Source organism: Narcine bancroftii, chromosome 1 (genome assembly GCF_036971445.1).
Source record: "Narcine bancroftii isolate sNarBan1 chromosome 1, sNarBan1.hap1, whole genome shotgun sequence".
NCBI classification, from domain to species: domain Eukaryota; kingdom Metazoa; phylum Chordata; class Chondrichthyes; order Torpediniformes; family Narcinidae; genus Narcine; species Narcine bancroftii.
This window is the reverse complement of record NC_091469.1, coordinates 277,918,383-277,938,959: the sequence shown is the minus strand read 5'-3', so window position 1 is coordinate 277,938,959 and position 20,577 is coordinate 277,918,383. Positions and strand designations below refer to the sequence as shown.

At 40.2% G+C, this 20,577-nt stretch overlaps 1 protein-coding gene across 1 annotated transcript in view; it reads right to left on the bottom strand.

Annotated features, from left to right (window-relative positions):
* scube2 (signal peptide, CUB domain, EGF-like 2) overlaps positions 1-20,577 on the bottom strand; it is a 101,969-nt gene that overhangs the window by 26,523 nt on the left and 54,869 nt on the right. Inside the window, exons 10-16 of the mRNA XM_069913957.1 lie at positions 20,360-20,476; positions 11,101-11,223; positions 10,463-10,579; positions 7,540-7,629; positions 4,813-4,935; positions 2,249-2,416; positions 1,559-1,762 (exon numbers count right to left, since the gene is read on the bottom strand). Of these exons, the coding sequence (XP_069770058.1) occupies positions 1,559-1,762; positions 2,249-2,416; positions 4,813-4,935; positions 7,540-7,629; positions 10,463-10,579; positions 11,101-11,223; positions 20,360-20,476 (942 nt within the window). The remainder of the gene's footprint in view (positions 1-1,558; positions 1,763-2,248; positions 2,417-4,812; positions 4,936-7,539; positions 7,630-10,462; positions 10,580-11,100; positions 11,224-20,359; positions 20,477-20,577) is intronic.

Below are 20,577 nucleotides of genomic sequence, written 5' to 3'. Positions count from 1 at the left end.
TTTGATAATGAGTTACTCCACTCTAGTTATTCTTGTTCTACCATTTTCTTTGAGGATGATATATTAAGGAGATATACCATATGGTTCCTTACTCAAAACCCAAGATGCCCTATCTCCATCCCTGGAATTTCACACTTTCTTCACGGACCAAAGTAAAGCCTCTTGATAAAGTTTTGATGAAATGTTGATGACCCAAGAATGCTTCCTGAACTGATGAGCTCCTCCAACAATTTTTTTCTACTCAAGATTCTAGCATCTGCAGCTTTTATGTTTCTCTAAAACCTCAATAAGTTGAAGCAATATACATGAAATGTTATATCATGCTAGCTGGGTGGTGGCCCTCATTTTCCAGCCTCTAGCTACGAACTGTTGAAGAGAATTCTAGTGCATCAGGGGCAAGTTTGGTGCAGGACCTTGGACTTGCAGGAGTCTGCAGACACTGGAATCTGAAGCCAAACACAGGAACTCATCAAGTAAAGCAGCACATGGGAGGAAAAAAAAAGGTCGCCATCTCAGGCCGAAATTCATCATCAAGTTTGATGGAAGTTAGTACAGAAGCCTCCTGTCCTTCTCCACTGCCAGAGTGATTTCATCACAAACTAGAGGAACAACACCACATTCCTTCTGGGCAGTCTACGGCCCAAAGGTATGACATCGAATTTTCTAATTTCAGAAAATCAATTTCCTCCCTCTTTTTCTGTACTCCTTCTGCTCTTTCCCTACCCATCCTTGTATTGTCTCTCTTCCCAACCACGCCCACCTAGCCCCCCACCCATTCTCTTAGCCCCCCCCCCCCTCTGCTTTGGTTTAAACCTTCACTTTTCATCCCACTCCACAATGGATTTTTCCACTCTCCTCCCTTCCCTCTGGTTCCATCTGGTCTCCTTTTATACCATCATTCTTACTAATTATTGCTTATCAGATTCCAGCACTGATATCCTTTGTCACCCAATTCACTTTGTATGACTCATTTTCCTCCACCTGACCCCCTTTTTTTTGGGCCTCTCTCCCTTTGCCTGGCATCTGCTGCTCTTCTTCCCCTGTCCATCATATTTCACCTCTGCCATGTAGTGTTAATCTCACCCCTCCCCCACCCTGTACTCTTCACACTACTTCTGCACCAAGTTTCCTCAGTGTTGATGGCTCAAAATGTAAACCATTCTTTTTCTCACACTGATACTGCTCAACCCCCTGATACTGCTCAATCTCCAGCAGATTGTGTTTGGCTTGGCCTTGCAGACATTGAGTGGAAAACTCAAACCCTCAACTGCTTTGGTGAAAGAGTGAAGAATCCAGTGGAGTCCTGGGTCCAATTGTGCACAAACAAAAGAATCATCTGCACAGATCAGCTCGATTCTTGAGATTTGAATGATCTTGGTTCCAGAGTGTAGTTATTGTGAGTTGAACAGTTTCCCATTAGTTCTGAAGATTTGCTTCACTCCCATAAGAGTGTTTGTTGGACGTGAGGTGGCATGAATTTACAACGAATGATCGAACAGATTGCGGATTGACCACTATGGTAGAAGTTAAAACCAGCCTTTAATAGATTTGTACCCACCACATGTGTTATTCTGAGGAACCTGGCCAGGTACACATGATTCCTGCAAATCCACTCCTTTTGCTGTTTTCTTGGCCACCTCATATTCAGCTCCAGCCACACGGAGGTAGAACTGTTCCCTGCTGATCGATTTCCTCAATGTTCTTGTTGTTTTTCGAAGCCTTTTCTCCATCTTCCGCCGCATGCATTCAAAATCACAAGTATCTGGGGGGAAAAAAAACACACGCAATGCTACTCAATAATGATAGTCTACCAGATAGAGTTGTTAAGAATCTCAAAAGGGCAGCACCTTTTCACTTCTACACCACTAACAATTTGGACATACTTCCATTCAAAATACAAGCCAAGCAGCACCATTGGGAACAGTTGTATACAACATGAGAATGGAGGTGTTTCCTTCAGATGGGTGAAGTCATTAATCGTCTTAATTTAAATATGCTTTCGAGTATCGCAACAAAGTAAGTACATGTGACTAGCTTGCCACCAAAAGAGATAATTGGTTGAAAGAAAATGTAGTTCATTTAGGTTCTTCCAAACTGAAGGCCACACCCCCAACCAAACAAAAGCAGTGACTTCTAAAAACAGGAGATACTTTTGATAAGAGAACAGCAAAAGGAAAGAAGGATGAGGACAATTAAATAATGCTCACAAGAAGATGTGTAAATGGACCTTCTGCATTCTTTAACCAACCTGTCACCTCCTCTGGTTGCAGTTCAACCTCAAACACAGCAGAAATGACTGATCCCTCAGTTCTCATTTCCCTCTGAATCCAATGGTCATGACTTCTCTTGAAGGAACTGCACTTCACATTTACAAAATTCAGCTGACAGTTCTTTATAATAGGAATATTTGACTTCTCTGTATATGGGCATAAAGGCAAAAGTAGATAATTAGTAAGGAGTCATAAAGTATTAAGGCACAGCAAGAAGCAAGAGGCCTTGGGGTTAATGGGACAGACTGGATTGCTCCTCAGAGATGGTCAGGTCGAGCAATCCAAACCATCCAATTAACCCGAAAAGCGTATTTCCTTCAAGTGCATATCCAATTTCTTTTCAGAATTGTTCTACCACCCTCACAGACAGCAGGTTTCAGGTCATTACCACTTATTACATAAAAACTTCTTCTTCACATTCCCCAATAACCATTGCCCTTCAAGGACCCTCCTTTTTTCAAGACAAACAGGATGGTAACAGGCCCTTCCAACCCACAACTCCATGCTGCTCAATTACACCCAGTTAACCTACAACTCCTGTATATTTTGGAGGAAACCAGATCACCCAGAGGAAACCCAGGCAGACATGGGGAGAACGTACAAACTCTTTACAGACAGCGCCGGATTCGAACTCAGGTGGCTGGCGCTATAACCTTAGCTAATGGAATAGTTTATTTTCTTTGACTATTTTATTAAATTTGCCTTAATCTCTCCTATACTCTAAAGAGAGCAACTCCAATGCATCTTGAATCATTCATTTCTAGAAACAATTCTGTCAAATTTCCTCTGCAGATTCTCAAAGATATTGAGATCTTTCCAAAAGTGTGGTGACTGCAACTGGATGCAATCTTATAGTGGTGACCTAAACAGGTTTACAAAATATTCCGCCAGAGGAAGTAGCAAAGATGAGTACTATTACGACACAGATTCAGTTCCTTCATCTGTATGACATGGACACAATACAGTAAAACCCCTGGCATCCGGCACCTCTAGGGACACCAGATGAGTGTATTTTCCAGTTGCTTGATATTGCTTGTTGTGTGATTGGTGAACTAATGGTGTGGTGGGTCAATTTTAAACTTCCATATTTTTTACCTGTTTCTTTTCCTCAATGTTTTTTGCTGGTTGCTTGAATTCTGGATAACAAGGGTTTTACTGTATTTATGGGAGGCCAGACATGCATTTTAAAAGTTCACCATAACTTCACTGCTTTTGTTCTCAGTATCTCTATTGGCAGATTCATGGATAGGTAAGATTTAGAGCAATGTAGGTCAAATGCCGGCAAATGGGACTAGCTCAGATAGACAACTTGGTCAGCATGGATAAATTGGGTAGAAGACCCAAAGACTGTATAACTTTCTGCGTTTGTACTCAATACCCATATTTATGAAGCAAGAACTATTATTCAGCTTCATGAAATGAGTTCTCTTGGTCATAGTTGGTCCTGTCCTCACCCAATATCTACTTCCATCTTTCACAGGAGATCGGGGTAATGTAGAGCCATTGAATTGGGCAGTGCAGAAACAGGTCCTTAGACCGACCCACTGTTAACAATCCCAATTAAGATACATCACCTTCTGTGCTTTGGTGATTCAAGTCCTTGTCTAGATGCTTGTTAAGTATTCTGAAAGTATCTGCCTGCACCTTCTCCTCGGGTAATACATTCTCAAATCCAACCACCTCCTGGGTGAAAAATGCTCCCTGATAGTTCCTCTAAATCTTTTACCTCTCAGTTTAAACCTATGCCCTCTTCCCTTAGACACCTCCACCTTGAAGAAATAATTTTTCCTATCTACTATTTCTATCCCCCTTAAAATGTTAGATATTTCTATCAGGGCATCCCTCGGCCTCCTCTGCTCCAGGGAAACCAAACCCAATCTATCCTCTCTTCTCCTTTTAGAAACAAATGAGCCAGCTGGAAGCAGCCTGCAGGCTCTCTCATCAAAGAAGGAGGAACTAATTACTGCAGTCCAGTTAGTCTACTGAGGTCATCTGAGTCAGTATGACAAGCACCTCACTTGTGCATTTAAAATTTTCACCCTTAATTACTGATTCCATCCCAAACTTTCGCTATAATCTTCTGTAGCCCAATATCTGTCTGAGACATCCATGATTCTTCAGCTTTGGTCTCTTGATCACTCCCAAATTTTATTACTGCTTCATTTGTGGCTTTAGCTGACGAAGTCCTAAAGACTGGAATCTCCTCCTCTAACTTACTTACCTCATTATCCCTCTAAAAACAAGCATCATGTTCCCAAAAGCATTAAAAAATGCAGTATTTTTGAGAATTTGAGGATCAATTAAGACATGCCGATGCACAGAATAGTTAAATTTAGAAAGACCTCAGCTTTGATTATCTTCATGGTTTTTTTTTTCCAAATAAAAAATTATTTCCTTTTTGGTTCTTTGTGTCCAGGACAAAACTGAAATTTTATAGATGGTGCAGGAACATGTGAAGCAATTGCTTTCTTGCTTTAGCTTTATAGAACAGCTGAAGTAACAATCCCGAATAACTCAGACCCCAAAGAAGCAAAGCAAGTACCTGTAGAGACCTGCTGGAGACTATATTTAAGCTTCTCTTTAATTCCTCTTAACTCACATCTTCCTGTGTTCATTTTAAAAGTTGCTGTTGTCTTTATTGTTGGCAGCTTTGTAGCATTCAGCCCTGGAAGGCAGAGTAACAATGCTTTATCATTTCAGTACGTAGTCAGAAATATTGCTATTCAACAGGCTGTACAAGAGGAGGATTTGGTAGCCATTGATGTATCTCAAATATCTCATTTAATTAAAATTCTCTTCGCACTGGAAGGTAAAAGCACTATTGTTAATGGCTGAGAACATTCAAATCATTAATGGTATAAATGTCCATAAGGTTAAGGCTAAGTGCTCATGAATTACTTTTTTATTATTTAATTTTTAAAATCAGGCTATTTTGGGCATGGCCAGCATTTAGAGCTCATCACCATCTGTCTTGAAGAAGGCAATGGTGAACCACCTCCTTGACCGCATCAGCCCTTCCGTAAAATGTATTCCCACTCTTGGTATCATTACGGGTAACACCTTCTATCGTTTTGCTTACAGTTGTGAGAATACGATTAGCCAGTAAGTAGCTGGATTGAATCTGTCTTCTTTTTGTGAACAGGACATATATGGAGCAATATTCTGGATTGTCAGGTCGATGCCAGTCTGTAACTGTTCAGGACCAGATTGCCTTGAGTTACATCTAATTCTGGAGACAAATGGATACTTCTCCAAATGCTCCCACTGAATCCTGATCTCCCATGTAACAAACAAGGATAGTAATCATGTGAATAACAAAAAACTCCAATAGTATACATTAAATTACCTTGCAGAGATAATAAAAGAGAGAAAATAAATATTCACAGTAACAGTAGTACAACAAAGAAGTGTTTTAATAATTCAGTCAGATCTTTTTGTAGTTTAATTAGGGTAATAAGGGGAGGTTCAAGACAAAAGAGGGCGAAACAGTCGTAAAACGAAGATAGTGTGCAGCAAGGATGGCAGGTAGGCAATGAGACAAAATAATAGCTGGAGGGATGACAGAGACACAATACATTCAAAAACTGGTCTGAAGATATTATACTTAAATTTACATAGCATTAGAAACAAGGTGGATGATCTTGCTGTACAGCTAAAGATTGAGGGTACAATGCAATAGCCATTATTGAGTTGTGGCTAAAGGATGGATTCCATTGGGAGCCGAACATCCAAGGATACACGGTGCATCGCAAGGATAGGTAGGTGGGCGTGGCTCTGCCGGTAAGCAACAATATTAAATAATTGGAAAGAATGGATATAAGATCAGAAGAGGTAGAATCCTTATGGATTTAGTTAAGGAATGGTAAAGGTAAAAAGACACTAATGACAGTTATATACAGGCCCCAAACAGCAGCCGGGATGTGGATTACAAAATAAAACTGGAAATAGAAAAGGCATGTCAGAAGGACAATGTTATGATAATAATGGGGTTTTTAACATGAAAGTAGATTTGGAAAGTTAACCAATGGTGAATTAACCATTAGGCTGATTAGGCTGAATTCTAGGGGTCCAGAGGATAAGGGGGCCCAAGCCCCTAAACTTCAGCGCCGACTCAGTTAAGGGTAGGAGCCTGCTTCCTGGTCTCTACTTACTGTGCCTGCGCCTGAGCAGGAGAAGTCGGCGGTAGTGTGGGCGTTGGCCGAGTCAGTGTCACACCATTGCTGGGAATGACGCGTGTGGAGGTTTCTGGGAGCCAGTGGCGGTGAGCCGGCGATGTCATGATGAAGATTTTCATTATTTTTGCGGAATTGCGCCGTGTGACGTGTCCCATGAGTGCGATGATTGCGAATGGATGATCCTCCACCATCTCACCAAACTATTAGATTTTTAACATAAAATTGGTTGGACTTTGACCGAATTGGATGTTAAAAATCTAATAGTTTGGAGGGAAGGTGGAGAAATTAAGGATGATTGGGTTGGAGCCCGGGTTGAAAAGCAGCTCACCTCGCCACAGAGAGCACCTGGAGGCAGACGCTTAAGTAATTAGAGGCACTCTGGTGGGGACCACTATGATTGACTGAGAGGCCACAGAGAGGTGGCCTCTCAATATCACCCAGTGACCCAGCCCAGCAGCACCGCACCCATATCAAGAGTGCCACTAATTACTTAACTAACTGGCTGCCTCGACTCAGGCATGTTATATTATCTACAAGTACTAAGTACAACATTATAACATATAGGTGTAGTCGTACTTCTCCTCTAGTCGCTCAATCAACGCTCACATCGCGTTTGCCGAAAGTGCACGCAAGCCTGAGGTCTGCGGTGTCTGCCTCCTGATGCAGAGCACTGCTCATTATGCACACATTTACAAACTACTAACAGTAAAAAGGCATTGTGATATGATAACAAGCACATGTCAGCATTCTCAACTTAAGAGGAGAAAGATGACAAAACTATAGCTGGCATTTAAAGTAAACGTACATATGAAGCACTTTAACCTAGGTGATTTGAATTTTTCCTGTTTCTAACATATACCTAGGGGTTCCACTAATCTTTCATTGAAGCTCTGCTGCCTGATCAGAGCAAAATCTCATTCAAGTTCATGTTTATTATCATCTGATTGCACAAGAACAACCTGACAAAAGAGCGTTCTCGGTGCAAAACATGCGGACACACAACCAGACATAACACACATATCATCAAACATCACTGTCGAAGAGCAACATCAAAGAAACAAGCACCAGCCACGTGAAATCTTCCTATCACTTACCTGGACAGTGTGTTGCATTTTGCACATTCTGCCCAAGGTGCTGACATTGAGAAGACATGCCACATCTAATTGTGTAAGAATCTTCAGACTCTGTCAAATACAGGATATTCAAAATCAATTAGTTCAATCAATAAAACTCTCATTAAGCAAGAATAGTAGGGGCACAGTAAGATCCTTGACATTTAAAATAAAAATAAAAAAGGTTAGAAACTTTCAACAGATGAGGCAGCATCTTTGGAAAGAGAAACAGTTAATATTTCAGGTCTGAGATCCTCAGACCAGAAGGTGTTGTTTCAGACCTGAAATATGAACTATGTGCAATGAGTCACAATGCACTGGAATGTCCCAGAAAAGAAGAGTAGGACAGAATAAATGGAATTAATCAGTCAGGTTCATGTAAGAAACTTTGTGCATCTGTAGGCAAGCAGTCCCAGATCTTTCACAAACTCAAACGCTTTGATTTAACACATACATGATAAAGAAGCTTTAATGATTATGTCAAAATGCAAAATGCTGAGAATTTATACCGAGGGTATCATGCTTCCATAGCATAAAGACAATCAAAATCTCAGCAGTAGCTACAATTGTGTGACACAAAATTTCTCATTTCACTTGTTCTGAAATCTGAATCCTGGAGTTGGGGGGGGGGGGGGGGTGGGTCACTTCAGATTTAAAAATCTGCAGGTTAGGTTGGTCTTAAGCTTCAGTTGGACAACTACAAATATAAAATCTTCAACAAGCCAGTGAAATTCAGCAGCTTCGTAGATTGTAGAAATTTACCTTCCTTACTTCCATTTAAAACAGCTTATTTACACATTAAGCAAACAATTTGCTGGAGGAACTCACCGCTCAACCTACTGTTCCTCCAGCAGATTATTTGTTGCTCCGGATTCCAGCATCTGCCCTCTCCTATGTGTCTCTTACTTATATATAAGAGCTATTTGTCATTGTCATAGAGTACTACAGCACAGAAATAGGGCATTTGCCCAACATGTCTATGCTAACCAAGATAGACACACTTGCTTGCATTTGGCCTGTGTCCCTCTAAACCTTTCTTCTCCATGTACCTCTCTAAGTGTATTTTAAATATTATCATTCCCTCTGGTAACTCATTCCGGATACCGACCATCCTCTTTGTGAAGAAGGTCCTTTTTAAATCTATCTCTCTTCATCTTAAATCAATGCCCTTTCATCAATATATTCTCCTGTGCTGGAAAAATTACTGAATATTTACCCTATCAATGCCCATCAGGACTTTGTAAAGCTCTAAGATATGTCCCTTGCCCCTTAGCCTCCTACGTTCCATGGAGAAAAATCCCATCTATCAAATTCAATCCTACCTGTCCAAGCACCATTCTCATAAATATTTTCCACACTAGTTGGGTAACCATAACCATGCTTAATACTCCAAGTGTGGTTTCACCAACATCTTGTATATTTGTAAGATAGTATCCCTGCTCCTGTACTCAATGTCTTCACTGAATAAGGCAAGTGCATCAACACCTTCTTCACCATCCTACCTACCTGTCTCACCACTTTCATGGAACTATGCCTGTACAATTCTCTCCAGACCCCTGCCATTCACCATGCAAGTCCTGCTCTGGTATAACCTACAAAATTTCAACATCTCTTATGTGTCTGAAATAAATTCCATCTGTTGTTTGTTGTCCCATTTTCCAAGATCACCTCAGTCCTGTTGTAATCTAAGGTAACCTTCTTCATTGTCCACTATACCACCAATTTTGGTATTACCTGCAAACTTACTAATCACGCTAACCATTTTGTCATCCAAGTTGTTAAGATAGATGATAAGTTTTGATCTCTGTGGTACACCACTGGTTACAGGCCTCCAATCCAAACAACAACCCTCCACTACCATCTCTATCATCAAGCCAGTTCTGCATCCAATTGGCCAGTTCACCACGTTTCTGACCTTCAGACTATGCACCCTTGTCAAAGGCCTTGCTGAAGTCCATATAGACATGCCTACTCCCTGTCCTCATCCATTCACATTTATGAGACACACTGGAATTGCAATCTGGAATTGTTTTATTCATCAATCTCAAAATGGGTTAATCACTTTTTTTAAATGTTAGAAAGGTTCAGTCTTTTGTTTTGGAGTAATCTCATTTTATATCACTGAAAAAGAACTACAAATATCTATAAGGGTTCTTTTTATAAGCATATTCTGGCCAGGTTCACAGTAAATTGAATAACTTTAGAATGAAAGAACAAAATGTATATCCCCTTTAGAAAATAGAAAGAATTGAGAGAGGATTCCTTGATCTGCACCAAAAGCAGAGTTTGCTATTTTGATCTGAGTTCTTGCCCATTGTTAAGGGGAGAGCTTGTTCCAATGAAACCGAACCTTAAACTTAGCATAAAGGATTGCAAAAAATACACTGTAACTGGTTTCAGCAATTCCACTTACCACTATTACCAATAATACGGTTAGCATAGTGGTTAGTACAACGCTGTTGCAGCGCCAGCGATTGGGACTGGGGTTCAAATCCAAGGCTGTTTGTAGGGAGTTTATACATTCTCCCTGCATCTGCGTGGGTTTCCTCCTGGTGCTCCGGTTTCCTCCCACTGTTCAAAACGTACCAGGAGTTGTGCATCAATTAGGTGTAATAGGGCGGCACAGGCTCATGGGCTGAAATGGCCTGTTACCATGCTGTACGCCTGTAAGTATGTCTAAATCTAAATTTAAATATTTAAATGCCAAGTAGGAACTCTGTAACTTGGAAACCTCAAAGTCATATTTTGCAAATAGAATCATTTTTTAAGTTTCTGCATTGTAGAAATATGATTCCTGAAAAAAAATATTTGTTGAATGCTTGTGGTAATTAGAATCCATTTTTAGTATAGTTATAGAGGTTGAAATATTGGTATTAATGCTTGAACATCTATTGAATAAACTCACCCGCAGCAAAGTACACATTTGATAGACAGCTCAAAGAGCACATATCAGCTCCGCCTCTTTTACTGCAGTTAAGCAGTGCTTTGGCTGACACTTTTGTCGATTGGAGCTTCTCTGCTTCTAAAGAGGATAAAAAGATAACACACTCATGGGGAAAAAAGCTAATTTCATGGATAAGACTATTAGCTTTTAAGATAACTTTACACTGCTTCCAAATTACACTCAAATCGAATCGCCATGACAAGTGGAAATGGTGGCAAATTTCATCTTATGCTAACCATCTTCTAATGCCAGTACAAGTCCAAAAAAAGCTATGATAAATTGTAGAAATGACAAAAGAGTGAACTCATGAAAAATGGTGCAACCCACAGAGAGAAAATGTGGAAGAGCGAAAGAAAGGAATCACTAAGAATGATTGTTAAGATCTGAAAAATCACAAAGAAATCAGTGAAAAGTATCTCCTGTTCTCCCCTTAAATGGTCATTAAAAATTAAAAATGCAAACAGATAACATGAAGATCCATGAACTGAATGAACAGATCTGATATTCATCCAGCAAGGATCCCATTGCTGTTTCTAATGCCATTTAAAGGTTAACAAACAAAAGACCAATGCAATAATCAGCTCCATATGGTTTCTTACCAACACAGTCTTTTTTATTCCAATGTAATTTATAGCCAGGTTGACAATAGCACTGGTAACTTCCCACCGTGTTTGCACATCTGTGTTCACAGCCTCCATTGTTAATGCTGCACTCATCAACATCTAAAAACACAAAAAAATGATTTCAACCAAAAAGCCAAAACTATGCAGAGGTATACCCTCTTTTACGACTCGCTTTACAAACATTTGCTTTTACGAAGAAACTTGTGTTCACTTTTACGAAAGGATTTGAATGGGTTTTCACTTTCACGAAAATAGCCTTCAACAGTAGTGAATGGGTCTTCACTTCATGCCGTTTTGGCTTACGAAAGGTTTCATATAAATGGTCTAGTTTCATAAAATTGGGTATATCTGTATAAACAATTACAAAAAGTATTTTGATACCATCTCCCTCTGTATAGTGTATCTCAGTGTGAATAAACTCAGTGCAGTGATAAGACTGATAGATCAAATACTCCCACCCTTCAAAAAACGTAACGGGGGTCATAGGTGAATTAATTGAATGTAATTGGACAGCATGGGCATGTGGGCCAAAGGGACCTGTTAATGTGCAGAATGCCTAAATTTAAAGGTTATTAGCTGAATTAAAAACTGACTAATAAACCCTCAAAATGTTAACACCTAGGTATATTGATTATTTAAAAATGATCAGGCAAAACAGAAGTGGTGATGCTGTTGATGAATTACAGTTGCAACAAACAGGTGCTGGCAAAAAGAAATGAGGTTTCCCCAAACCAGAGTTCATGGGCTGGAGTCCAAACTTCAATTAGATCTCATTGTCCTCACACAAGAAATAAAGAACATCACTGCAAGAGTTTGGAGTATGGTAGGACCAGGGCTTTGATAAGAATGGATGTGAAGTGCAGCACATCCTCATATAACAAAGATATATTTGCCTTAGATTGGAAAGAGCCTTGTGAGGAGAGTCTAAGCAGATCGATCTTGTGTTCTCTGGACTTGAAGAGTCATAAGTGATCGCATTGAAACAAAAATCCATTATGAAGGTGATGGAGTGGATACCAGTTCCCCTCATCTCAAAGCAGAGGATCTAGCATTAGGATGATGGGTCCCCCTCTTAAGGCAGAGATGAAGAGGAATTTCTTCTCTCAGAGGGTTGCAAATCCTTCCCATTCTAGAGACTGGAGAGCTGTGGAGGCAGTGTCAATAAAGTACATGCAAAAAGGATAAAGGTTTATTTTGAACGATAAGGAAATTAAAGAAAATAATGGTTTGGCTGACAAAGTGGAATTGAGGCTCAGATCAGATCAGGTCTGATCCTGTTGACTGGTGGAGCAAGTTGGAGGAGCTGCCCCTGCTGTGTGTTCTTATGTTTGCCTGCATAAAGTGATAAAGCAGAGTCAGAACTTATTGTCATGAATATTTCACAAAATGTGTCGTTTTGCAGCCGCGTCACAGGAGCAAACATTGATATAAATTGCATTAAAAAATAAATTTGTGCAAAAAATGGAGAAAGTGAGGTTTTGTCTGAGGTTCGTTGTTCATTCATAAATTTGATGGCAGAGGGGAAGAAGCTGTCCTTGTGCCACGGAGTGCTCATCTTCAGGCTCCTGTACCTTTTTCTTGATGGTAGCAGGATTTTCCTTTTCCTGTCCTGTGCATTGGCACCTCCACATCAGAAGTGTTGCCACCAGTCAGAATGCTCTCCACAGTATTTTTTTTTTGGCATATTTTATTTTCCATTTGCATCAATACATACATATAAATTGTTCATCACATAACATTACAATATAATAAAAGAGATACAAAATTATATATACATTTTTTCTTTTTATCCCCCTCTCCCAAAGAAAAAAAGAGAGAAAACACCTGAATTTATTTATCATTCACTATTCATATATTCCAAACATATTAATCTATCCTGTACATATTAATTGGGAGGAGCAGGTGTTATAGACCATGTGGAAGGACTCTTACTGATGAAATCCATCTATGGTTTCCAAATCATCTAAATTCTCAGGTTGATTCCTTAAATTATAAGTCATCTTTATAAGGTTGGACAGATGGCATACAGAAATTAAAAACTGTATATCTCAACAGTATACTTAAAGAAATTTGCAAGAATCTTTGGAGATAAACCAAATCCTCTCAATCCCCCTAACAAAATATAGCTGCTGGCGAGCCTTCTTCATGATTAAATTGACAAGAAGCCCCCAGGACAGATCTTCAGAGAAATTGACATCCAGGAATTTGAAGTTCTTTATCCTTTCCACTACTGACCACGTGATAAAGACTGGTTTGTGTTCTCCTAGTTTCCCCTTCCAAAAGTCCACAATCAGTTCCTTAGTTTTGCTAACATTGAATGCAAGACTATGGTACTTTGGTAATTGCAGAGGGGGGGGGGGGGGGGATGCAGTGGCCCAGGTTTTGAAATTTGCTGACCAGTACTGAGGAGACGATGATGTTGAAAGCTGAACTGTAATTGATGAAAAGTAATCCATGGCTGAGTGGACCACCAGTGAGATTGCATCTACTGTGGAGTGTTTGTACCTGTACTTAGGTATGAATTAATTCTGGCCATGACCAACCTTTCAAAGCATTTCCACAGGTAATGTGAGTGCTACTGGGCAATAGACCTCCAGTTTAAATAGCTTGTGCCCCATACATGTGGCATCAGGAAGTAGTACCAAGCTAGGGAGATGTGGAGATTTTCCAAACAAGGGGAAAAAAAATCAATGTCAAAATTTCTCCTCAATACTCTTGTACACCTAACCATCACAATAACTTTTTGGCCAGGGGAGATGAACACTTGTAATGGGACAATTTCAATCACATCATTAACACATTTTCCATATTTTGTTCAGATATCCAACAACTGCTCTATTTTATACTTCACAGTTCCAGCACTGTTTCTTCTCTATCTCCCCATTTTCATTCCTGCAGACAGAGCAGTGGAGTCTAACATTCAGCCTTCTCTCTGGCCAGCACCAGCATCTCTGTCACCCCCACCAGCCTTGGCCTCCTCCCTATCATTTTGTTTTCTCCACTTCTCCCTCTCTCTCTGCCATTGTTTTATTTGAAAACTTATTTTCTCACTTTTTAAATTTCAATGAAAGATCATCAATCTGAAATACTAACTCTGTTTCTCTTTGTAAGACCATAGGATCTGGAGCAAAAATAGGCCATTCAACCTATCAAGTCCTTTCCATCATGAGCTGATTCATTCTCCTACTCAGCCCTAATCTCCTGCCTTCTCCCCTTTAACCTTTGATACTATTACTATTCAGGTACTGATCAATCTCTGCCTTAAATACATCCAATAACAACCTCCATAATTTTCCGTGGCAGCAAATTCCAGAGGTTCACTACTCTCTGGCTACAGAAATTCCTCACGTCTCTATTTTAAATGGGTGCCCTTCAATTCTGAAGTTGCGCCTTGTTGCCCTTGATTCTCTATCATGGAAAACAACTTTGCCACATCTACTCTGTCCAGAGATTTCAACATTCAAAATGCTTCTGAAGTCCCCCCCACCTCATTCTTTTGAACTCCAAGGAGTACAGTCCAAGAACCATCAAACATTCCTCGTATTCTACATTTTATGAATCATTCCTGTAAATCTTCTCTGAACTCTCTCCAATGCCAGCCCATCCTTCCTGAAATTGTACCCCAAGTTCCAAGCCTCACCAGTACCTTATGGAGGCTCAACATTACATTCCTAATCTTGCATATTATTCCTCTACAAATGAATGCCAACATTCCATTTGCTTTCTTCACCACCAACTCAAGCTGGAGGTTAACCTTTAGGGTATCCTGCAAGAGGACTCCCAAGTCCCTTTGCATCTCCCATTCCAAATAATAGTCTGCCCTTTTATTCCTTCTATCACGTTACATTTTTCAACATTCTATTTCATGATTTTTACAGTCAAATCTGGCAGGGGAGTTTCTCAGGGGCAGGGCACAGGTGAATTTACCTCAGTTTTGCACACCAGGGTTGGGAGGAAGATTGGCTGGGCAGACTAAGATCAGTGCCAGATTAACTGAGCAGCAAAAGTAGCATATTCCTTCATATGGGTCATGTGCTAAATGCTTGCTGACTTGCTCTATTACTTTATGTGCTATGAATTATGAACGACTGACTGGGTGCTTAACTTCAACATTTTCATTTTCATCTTGTGCAGTGGCTATGAGATCCCACAATTCCATAGTCTGTGTTAATCACCCCAATTAAAGGTGATAATTGGCTAAAATCGCTAACCTTAAACAGTTTAAGGTTTAAGTTGTTATTTTGATGTTCATGGAGATGGTGGTATAACAGCTGAAGCTGGAACTATAGGAACAATGAGTACCAGTGCGGCAGAAGGCAAAGAGCCACAGCCAGCATTCATTGAATGCAAAAGAACAAGTGAAAAGAATCTAGATGATGGTGACTGTGAATAATGGATAGCCAAGGGAAGTGATGAATGTTAATGTGCTAATGGTGACTTCTCTTAATCCATGCGATTATACGACAATGAAAAGAAACTTCGGCACTGTCAGAAGTTTTATTTCACACATTCGTAAACCAACAAACAAGCAACATGCAAGTAATTGGTTATGCTATTCAGAAAGCAAAGGAAGCCTATTCTATTTCCCATACAAGGTTATGATTTCAGGATGTTCATCGAAGCTTACCCAAGAGGGGTTTAATGACTGGAAAAAATGCAAGCAATCTATTATGTCGACATGAAGAAAGTTCTTCACATAGACAAGCTTTAATTTCCCTGTTGATGCGCCAAAGCAAAGGTTTACGTGTCGATTCCCAACTTGTGAAAGAAATGGAGAGTATTGGGGCACAGTTCTAGAAGTTGTAAAGTTTTTAGCAGAACAAGGCCTTTCATTTCATGGTAGTGGTGAAATTGTTGGGTCTCCTCATAATGGAAATTACTTGGGGTTGTTAGAATTACTGGCTAAGTTTGACCCTTTCCTGGCAGAGCATATAAATACTTATGCAAACAAAGGAAGGGGACATAAATCATACTTTTCTAAAAGAACACATGAGGAATTCATCAATCTGATTGGATCCAGCATACTGGATCACATTATTTGTGAAGTGAAGAAATGCAAGTATTATTGTTTAATTGGATTTTACTCCAGCTATATCTCATGTGGACCAGTTGACTTTGACTGTGCGCTAGGTATTGCCATCTGGAGCAGTTGAAAGATTTGTAAAGTTTTTGGATAAGGAAGATCACAGTTGACTTTTTAAAGGAAAACGGCATTGATATAGATTGCTGCTGTGGTCAAAGTTATGACAATGAGTGGCAAGTATCGTGGCTTACAAACACAATTAAAGAGCTGAATGAGTTTGCGGATTACATTCCATGTTTTGCACAAACACTAAATTTGGTTGGAAAATGTGCTGCTGAATTGTCAAGAAGCATTAATTTTCTTTGAATTTGTAAGAAACTTGTACACATTTTTTTCTGCTTCTACCTTTTGGTGGGATCTCCTTTTCATTGCATTATCTGATGGTGGTGCTCATTTGCCTGTTATGAAAAAAATGTCAGATACCAGGTGGTCAGCTCATGCAGATGCAACAAAAGCACTTTTACACAGGTTTTCTGCAATAAAACAAGTCTTGGATGAATTTTCAAAAAAAACAATGATCAAAAGGCTGAGTGTCGCCAATAAGTCATGGACTACTTTCAATCTCGATGAAGATGGAAATGAGAATAATGGTCATATTGTGGGATCAAGTATTACAGCATTTTCAAATGACCAGTGCTTCTTTGCAATCTTCTGTCCAAGACTCGAACACAGCTTGTATACTCTATGAATCCTTGCATGGATATATTCAAGCTACTTTATCAGACATTGAGCAAAAAGCCAAGGATCTGACTGAGTGTGAAGATTATCAACAACAAACTCGAAGAGAACACAAGCAAAATCGTCTGTATGATGATTTCAGTGATTCCAGCACTCTTGATCCACTTGTTGAACCTCAAACACTTGCTCAGAAGTTTAAAAGCCGAGCATTTCTTGCCATTATTGATAGCTTGCTTTCTGCCCTGTCAAAACGCCAGAAGGCTTATCAAATGTGCATTTGGATTCTTCATCAGTTACAGTCATTTACACCTGAAGAGATTGTAGAGGTTATCAAATCACATTTGGAAGATCTGGGAGAAAGTCTTTGTGAAGAATTTGTGCAGTTTGCCGAACTACTTAAAAATGATTTTGCTTCCCATATTGACGCCAAACAAGACCTTGTAAAGTTATAGTTTTACCATTTGATAACTGACAATTCTTTATCTTTGGAGTGTTGTTTTCCAAATGTAGAAATTCCCTTGTGCATCTATTTGTCGCTTATGGTTACCAAATGAAGTGGAGAACGCTCATTTGCAAAACTGAACGGGATTAAAAATGAAATAGGGAGCATCATGGGTCAAAACAGATTGAACAATCTCACTCTAATAAGCATTGAACATGAACTTGTGTGTAAAATAGATATTTCCAGTATCATCAACAAATTTGCACATGCTAAATCTAGAAAATGTAACTTTTAAATTGTTTGTAGTTTTGTTACTTTTGACATTTGAAATTGATACCTACATTTAAGTAATACTATCAGTGTTATATAATGTTTACATCCAGTACCGCACGGATGGCAGTCTCTTCAATCTGAGGCGCCTGCAAGCTCACACCAAGACACAAGAGAAACTTGTCCGTGAACTACTCTTTGCAGACGATGCCGCTTTAGTTGCCCATTCAGAGCCAGCTCTTCAACGCTTGACGTCCTGTTTTGCGGAAACTGCCAAAATGTTTGGCCTGGAAGTCAGCTTGAAGAAAACGGAGGTCCTCCATCAGCCAGCTCCCCACCATGACTACCAGCCCCCCCCCCCCCCCCACATCTCCATCGGGCACACAAAACTCAAAACGGTCAACCAGTTTACCTATCTCGGCTGCACCATTTCATCAGATGCAAGGATCGACAACGAGATAGACAACAGACTCGCCAAGGTAAATAGCGCCTTTGGAAGACTACACAAAAGAGTCTGGAAAAACAACCAACTGAAAAACCTCACAAAGATAAGCGTATACAGAGCCATTGTCATACCCACACTCCTGTTCGGCTCCGAATCATGGGTCCTCTACCGGCATCACCTACGGCTCCTAGAACGCTTCCACCAGCGTTGTCTCCGCTCCATCCTCAACATCCATTGGAGCGCCTTCATCCCTAACATCGAAGTACTCGAGATGGCAGAGGCCGACAGCATCGAGTCCATGCTGCTGAAGATCCAGCTGCGCTGGGTGGGTCACGTCTCCAGAATGGAGGACCATCGCCTTCCCAAGATCGTGTTATATGGCGAGCTCTCCACTGGCCACCGTGACAGAGGTGCACCAAAGAAGAGGTACAAGGACTGCCTAAAGAAATCTCTTGGTGCCTGCCCCATTGACCACCGCCAGTGGGCTGATATCACCTCAAACCGTGCATCTTGGCGGGCAGCAACCTCCTTTGAAGAAGACCGCAGAGCCCACCTCATTGACAAAAGACAAAGGAGGAAAAACCCAACACCCAACCCCAACCAACTAATTTTCCCCTGCAACCGCTGCAACTGTGTCTGCCTGTCCCCCATCGGACTTGTCAGCCACAAATGAGCCTGCAGCTGACGTGGACATTTACCCCCTCCATAAATCTTCGGCCGCGAAGCCAAGCCAAAGAAGAAGATATAATGACTGATTGGGTTTTGTTGTGGGGGGGTGGGACGAATTGGTGGGAAATACGAAAACATAGAGGGATGGTAGCAAACATTATATCCTTTCATCAAGGATGTAATCACTAAATATTTAGTGATCTGAGAAAGCTAGCATCATTTTGTTAAGAATAAATTAAATTGTTTGGAAGAGGTAATAAATGAGGTTGGTAAGGTTGGGTGAGTAACAATGTTGACTCGAAATAAAAATCATTGAGATTCCATGCAAATGAATATTTGAAAAAAAAAGGAATTTAATTGGATGTGCCACATTCTAATTATTGCTCTCTCCCCTCACTTGTTTCAAAAATGATGCAAATCTCTAAGGGAAAACAATTTATCCGCCTGCTGTCTGATGAACTTAAAGCACACGCTTACCCCCTCACTTCGCCATTCTGAAAAAAACAATAGCACGCTGTTTGTTACGCTGCCGTCCCGTTTTTAGTATAAACCACGGCAGACTATCTCTGAGTTGCCAGAAAGCCGGGCCCAGGGGTCCTATGTCCTCAAGTCACCAACACCCAGTAAATTTGTATCCATTCATAAAATGCGCGAGGCTGCTGGCTGCATTTGCAATGTTTTAGCGCTTTGAGTTCATCTCTCTCCTCTGAATTTAGCTTCCCCAAGCATTTGATGTCCTACTTGCCCCTTTTGTTTTCTCTTTTAAACTAATAGATGTTTTAATATTTATGTGTATTTTTTTTTTAATTTAGGGCTAGGTTGGGGGGGTGGGAAATAATAGCTTTTACTATAGACCCCGCACTTGTTTAATCTGACCCTGACTTCTTTGCCCATTCTCCTCATTTATCTCTCTTCTCTGCAGCCTCTCCAATTCCTCCTCATTACCTGCGCTTCTATCTATCTTTTTATCATCTGCAACTTAACCACAAAGCCATTCATTCTGCAATCCAAATCATCAACATACAACATAAAAAGAAGTGGCCCTAACACTGTAGTACACGACTGATAGCTGATAGCCAACTAGAAGAATTTTATTCCCATGCTGTTTCCTGTCGGTCAGCCACTGCTCTACCCATGCTAGAATCTTTCCTGTAATTTCATGGGCTTTCATTTTGTGAAGCAGCCTCATGTGTGATATCTTGTCAAAGGTCTATTGAAAGTCCAAATATACAAATATTCCTCAAAAAATTGTAGTAGGTTTGTCAGGCAATATTTTCCCTTAAAGAAACCATACTGACTTTGGCCTATCTTGCCATGCACCTGCAGGTGCTTCATCACCTCATTCTTGACAATCAAGCAAACCTTCGACATAAGGCTCACAGGTCTGTAATTTCCTTTCTGCTGTCTCCCTCCCTTCTTAAATAATGGAGTGACCTTTGCAATTTTCCAGGCTCCTGGAACCATGGCAGAATCCATTGATTCTTGGGAGATCCTTACCAGTCCCTCCACAATTTCTGTAGTTCCTTCATTCTAAACCACAGATGCTGCCTGCCTATTTTTATGGTAAACTTATGTTGATTATTAATGATAAAGTGAAAACTATTGAAACAGTTGAAGAATTTCACATGAAATATTCATGTTGACTTACCTCCACAATGTGTTAATCCATACAAGGTGTATCCTTTCTTACAAACACAATCAAAATATCCTGGGTAGTTGACACAAATGTGATCACATGCTCTTTCAAAGAAGCATTCATCAATATCTACAATGGAACAGGTGCATTTTATTGGTTATAATCCATTCATTTATAATCTACTACATTATTAAACAAAAAAATCCAACTCACCATATGGTCTGGTCAGT